Here is a 5,940-nt window from a genome sequence, read left to right as displayed (position 1 = left end):
GAGAGGGCGGGGGGCGGGAGGGGGTTTTGGGGAGGGATGAGGGAGAGGGAAGGCGGGAGCCGCCATCTTTGTGCGGGGCAGGGGGAGGGTCTTAACCCCTCTGATGCTCCTCCGCAGTGTGAGGCCACGATCCCCGCCCCACCCACTCTCCGATCCATCCCCGGTCAAAAAAAAAAAAAAAGTCCGGAGGCGAGATAGCGCTGAGATTTTTTTTTTTTTTGAAAAAAAGGAAACAGAAGAACGCTCTTTATCTGCTAATGTGTGAGAGACTTAGGGAAGCGGTGAACGACGAGAATTTTCCGCCGCGCCACCTTTCTTTACCCCTACACTCATTCCCTCTGTTCCTTCGCCTTCTCTCCTCGCCCTGGCTCATCTCACTGTTCACCCTCTCCTTCAATGACACAGCCCGGAATGTCTAGGTATTGGGTCGTTCCTCAGTTTCTCCCGCTTGCTCTCCCAGTCTCTAGGCGCTTGCATGCCGGTGTTCCTCCGGCGGCCCTCCCTTTTTTCCCCACCACGCCCCCTTGGTGGAGGCGGCTCCCTGTACCCCTAATTACTATCTGCGGGGTGTTGAATCTCGGCGAGGCGCCCCAGTGAGCGGAAAGGCGGGCGGCGCTGAGGTTACGAGAGCAAGGAGTCAGGCAGTGGGGACCAAGCTTTGGAGGAAGTTCCCTGGGTTATGCCCCGCACTGGATGGTCAGCCCCACGATCCTGCGGATTCCCGCAGCCTTCCCAATCCGGGTTCCAGGGTGCGCACCCTCTGGCGGATACTTTGGGGAACTGCGTTCCTGGAAGTCCAGGGTCCGAAAACCTGCCTGGGGCAGGAGGGGATGAAAAACCTAGGTCCCTTACCTGATCCTCCTCAATTCTCCCTGTCCAGGCATCCTCCCCAGTTTAGGAGGAAGCGATGCCTAGATGAGTAAACGGAGAAGCTGCCCAGGGCCTGGTGTATTAATAAAGAGAAAAAACATCTTGTCACCAGGCATGGGTCTCTGGCCCTCTTCAGTGTCCATGAGGGAGGTGAGGACTGTCATGTCAGAATCACAGCTTACTCTCCTGCACCTGAGTTGCGGCAGGACTTTCCGAGTCTGAGGCTTCAGGTTGGGCACACTCTAGATCCTGAGCTGGCTCTGAGTGCTCAGGATGGTGCAGAGCCACCAGCTGCTGGTGTGTGGCTGTGCTAAGTGTGGCCCTCCCTAGAGGGCCTACCACCAGCCATTGCCAGCGCTACAAGAGAAGATCAGAAGGGCGATATCAGGGTGAGTCCCTTAGCCTTCCCTCTGAAGGACTGGCGGTAGTAGTAAGAGAACTCCCTAAAGCAGTTCCTGGGGTGATAGACACCAGAAAGAAGGTGTCTTGGCACCAGAGCATAGCACTTAAAGAGGAGACCCCAGGAGAGCTTGGTCCAGCCTCTTGCCTTAGGGAATTATCTGAATATCTGTGTTTTGTTGATGAGATTACTAATGTCCAAACAGGTAATGTGATGTGCCCAAGAACACAACCTCTAAATGTCATTGTTTCAATGAAAAGAGTGGTGGGGGGGAGGCAGGGGACAAAAGAGGAAGGGAGAACTTGGGCTTAGAGGAGGTTCACTGTCCTAAGAGGCCAAGAGAACTATTTAAAAGGAAGATCTGGGGACCAAGGGTTAGAGGCTTTAGCAGAGGGATGAGTGGAAGGACAGCACCAGGGGAGGCCGTCTCTCACCTGAAGACTTCAGGGCCCCAGCCAGCCACGTAGGTGAAAAGCCGTGGGTCGAGGTCCCAGGCAGGGTTGATTGGGAACCCACAGCTGGCACCCATGGATAGCCTGATGGCCAGGATCAGCAACCCTACTACCACAGGCTCCACACCCGCAGGCACTCCCTTGTTCCGTGTGTCCAGGATGGCTAAGATCTCCACAATCAGCATCCAGGTGCCCAGAACATTGGAGTGGAAAGAGGCAGAGGGGCTCCCATCAGCTTTCAGGTGCTCCATCTTCCCTATCTCACCCAAGCACTCCAGGCTGCCACCCCATATCATCTGACTTTGTCCAACACAGGCAGCTGGGGAAGGTGAGGTGCAAACACGAATGCAAACCCACATCCCACCCAGAGCCTGAACAATAGGCCAAGGTCCCGGGGGACAAGGGCAAAGGTTGTGGCTCTCCCAAATCACCCCCTCATGCTTACGTGATCCAGGAAGCCATTGCTCAGGGACAGATAGGGGCCAGGGTAGGTGACAAAGATGGAGGCTGTCTCCTTGGGACCAGTCACTGTCAGGTTCCCACCTGTATAGTTCTGTAGGGCATCTGCAGGGTAGGGGGACAGCCAGGATTTCTAACTTTGCTCATTCAAAACTGCTCTAAGGCACCCTTGCCCATACACAGGTGTCCCCAACCATGTTCTCTCTGTTACCATGATAGAGAGCATACACCTATGCTCCAGAGGCACAGAAAGCAGAGAGCAACTGCACCAAGGAGTATGGGAAACTTGGCCCAGGGGAGGCATCCCAGGAGGCATATGACCAGGGAGAAGGCTAGATTCAGGTGGGCCCCTTCAAGGATCAAGAAAAGAAAACCAATATCCATTGTGTCACTGCCAGGCACTGTTACCAGGTAACACTGCTACTCCTCCCCACAACTCTTAAGACAAATGTTACTCTTCCCATCATATAGATTAGGAAGTTGAGGCTCAAGGAGTTTAAGCAAATTGTCAAGGTCACACAGTGAAGCCAAGTTTGAACCTGGGTCTGTCTGCTCTTTCCACTACAGCACTTGATGCAATGTGTGCCTGGGGGACGAGCAGGTGAGGTCCTGAGCAAAGATGAACCCCCAAGGGCTTAGGTGGGGGACAGAAGAGGGGAGCACTTAACCTTGATGCTTTGCCATAGATCTCCATCTATGTGAGTGGAGGATTAATGTGAAGAAGTGGGATGGCAAGATACAGAAAGGGAAGGGACTGGACTGGGCCAAAAGCATATCTCAGTCCAGGGCACTGGTCAAGCTCAAGGAGATAATGTCTATGAGTCACCAAAGGATCTGCCTTTTCACCATTACCACAGTCAAGTACACATCCTACCTTGTCTGATGACCAGACCTCACCCTCCTCACCTGAGACATTACCACTGATGTAGATGGCTAGCCTAACACCCAGAGAGCTAGCCAGAAACATGGTGAAGAAGTTGCCTTTGGTTCCTCCACTGGTGACAGCCTGGGCCAAAGTCCCCTGTATGAGGAGCTGGTAGAGAGAAGGAAGATGAGGAAGAGGGAAGCAAGAATAAGGGGCCTCGTGGACCAACAGGAGAGAGAGACTGGGAAGGTGAGGGGAGTGGCCAAGAGAGATGAATGGACTTGAGAGATCAGCAAGAAAAATCAGAAAGAGGGAAGGGGAAAAAATGGGAGAAGCAGAGGAAGAGTAAAGAAAGGGGAGGAGGATAAGAGATGGAAAGGGCCAGGCATAAAAATGAGGGAGTAGGAGAGGAATAAAAGGGACAAGAGTGAGGAAAAAGAGAAATGATGGAGAGTTGAAGCGGGACACCAGGAGGAAGAGATAAGGATGCTAGGAGGAGCCAGAAACTTTTGCCCACCTCCCCTCTTTCATTCCCCCAATTACTCTCCCTACTGTGAGCACAAACACACCCAGAAACTCTGGCCAGGCACTGCCAGGCCAGGAGGCTCTGGATCTGAAGCCGGTCCTTGACTTGGGCCAGGGACTGAGTGTAGGTCATGGTGGGGACGCCTTATCTCTGGTTACCACTCCCTCTGTCTGCATAGGTGCACTGCTGCTACACAGCTTCTGCCTGTCAGGGGCAAAGATAAGGAAGAGACTTTAAAACCGATGATCTCAGTTACTGAACAGCAGCTAATGTCTGTGCATGAGTGGAAGCTAGGGAGGGAGAAGGTCTATGGGCAGACTCTGTGCACAACTAGAGCCTGGAGTTTGCCCAGCCTCTGTCTCCTCTGCCTCTCATCCCCAGTTCTCCCAGGAGGAGCCTCCCCTTATGCTGACAAACTGGGAGGAGTAGGCTGCTTCATGTACATTAGTTCTCTTGGTCCTCAAGACAGCTGTGGAAAGTAGTATTGTACTATCGCTCCTGCTCTGCGGATGAGGATACTGAGAGAGCCTTAGAATTCCCCAGGCCACACAGCTAGTTAATAGCTAAGTTTGAATTAAAATGCAGGTCTTCTGACTCTCCCTCTGATATTCCACAATGCCTCTCATGTGGAATGTGAAGTCTTTCCCCAAACCATTTGGATGCTTGGGAAATTCAATATGCCTCCAGAGAGACTGGGCTGAAGACCACAGGCTGCAGGAATAAAACCCACATAAGGAATCTTGTACTTTGATGCAGCCTCACCTTGACCAGAGAATGCTCTGTCTTTGTGTCTCTTGCCATGGCTCCAGATGAGGGCTTCATGCCCACGCTGAGCTCCACCTCCCCTTCTCTGGATGCTTGCCACTCTTATTCTACTTAAGACAGCCACTTCCTACTTCTTCATATCTCAAGCCCCTAATTAAGATTCATTCAACTATGAATCAAGCTCTAGACCCTGGGGAAACAGTGGTAAACAAAACATTGCTCCTGCCCTCCTAGAGCTGATGCTCTAGTAGGTGGAAACAGACAATGTATAGATTTTTAAAATACTGATATAGTTTTTGAGGTTCTTGAGAGCTGGGCTATATAACCCTGGGGGCTCTAGCACAGTCCTGGGCACATCTCTGTGAAATAATACTACTTTACTGGCTTTAGCGGATATTATAGTGCTCCACCCAGGTCCCCTTTTCAGGGCTAATGCACCCACTCCCCAGCTGCTGGGAATAACAGATGCTGATAGCACTCAGCTGCTCCCCTCATGGCAGTGACTTCTGTGGCAGGAAACTGCTTCAGCCAAGGTCACGTGTCCTCCTATAGGATCCACATCAATGAATGGTTGATGCAGGGGTTCAAAGACCGAGGGGAGTTTGGTAGCGTTATACATAGAACAGGATGCCGAGAGTGCCGGATTAAAGGAAGTGGAACATAAAGTTAGATGTGGAAGAAGTTATTGATAAGGGAACACTCTCCTGGGATTTAGGATTTAAATCCTGGCAAGATCCCTGGGATGTGGGGTGAATACACTTCTAGGAGGCTTGGGAAAAATGATAGCTCACGCTAAGAAAAGTAAAAATGCCTAAAGAAGTCATTTACATTGATGACCATTATTGAAAAAAGGGAGAAGGGCCTCCCTGGTGGCGCAGTGGTTGAGAGTCCGCCTGCCGATGCAGGGGATACGGGTTCGTGCCCCGGTCTGGGAGGATCCCATGTGCCGCGGAGCGGCTGGGCCCGTGAGCCATGGCCGCTGAGCCTGCGCGTCCGGAGCCTGTGCTCCGCAACGGGAGAGGCCACAATGGTGAGAGGCCCGCGTACCGCAAAAAAAAAAATAAAAAAATAAAAAAAATTAAAAAAGGGAGAATACTCAGACATTTTGAGGATTTTTGGACAAAGGATCTGAACTAACATTGACAGCTGACAACCCAAAGCTGTACCACAACCCCTTGTTAGAGTAGGAGCATATGGGGTCCAGATAATAAATGGAGTCCTGGGCTCAGGTCTGGTTCACAGGATATTCACTGAGACCAAGGATCCACCAGGTGGTCACTTCCTTGATACCCCAACATATAATTGGAATGGACATTCTTTGAAGTTGCGGAACACTCATATTGGTTTCTTGACCTGTGGAGTAAGTGATGAAGGCCAATTAGAGGGCTGAAGACTACCTCACACCAAGATAATAAATAAAAACAATACCATATCCTAGGGTAAATGGAAGAGATTAGTGCCACCCTCAAAGATGTAAAGGACATAAGAGAGGTGGCCCCTTTCATACCACCAGTTTGGCTCCTACAAAAACCAGATAGATCATGGCAGATGGCAGTGGTCTATGGTAAAATTATTCAAATAGTAACTCCAATTGCAATTGTTG

General features: G+C 51.2%; 1 protein-coding gene across 1 annotated transcript; it reads right to left on the bottom strand.

The window, feature by feature from the left end:
• Positions 1 to 677: 677 nt before the first annotated feature.
• AQP10 (aquaporin 10) lies at positions 678 to 3,704 on the bottom strand (the record flags this gene model as incomplete). The annotated part of the gene is given in 11 exon segments (XM_082612193.1): positions 678 to 811; positions 1,053 to 1,208; positions 1,211 to 1,227; positions 1,705 to 1,922; positions 2,168 to 2,286; positions 2,393 to 2,411; positions 2,415 to 2,460; positions 2,462 to 2,531; positions 3,088 to 3,214; positions 3,599 to 3,625; positions 3,627 to 3,704. Coding segments are annotated over 11 exon segments (1,011 nt in total).
• Positions 3,705 to 5,940: the final 2,236 nt, after the last annotated feature.

Source organism: Mesoplodon mirus, assembly GCF_964341445.2.
Source record: "Mesoplodon mirus genome assembly, chromosome: 3".
Classification (NCBI taxonomy): Eukaryota; Metazoa; Chordata; class Mammalia; order Artiodactyla; family Ziphiidae; genus Mesoplodon; species Mesoplodon mirus.
This window is presented reverse-complemented; position numbering and strand designations above follow the sequence as displayed.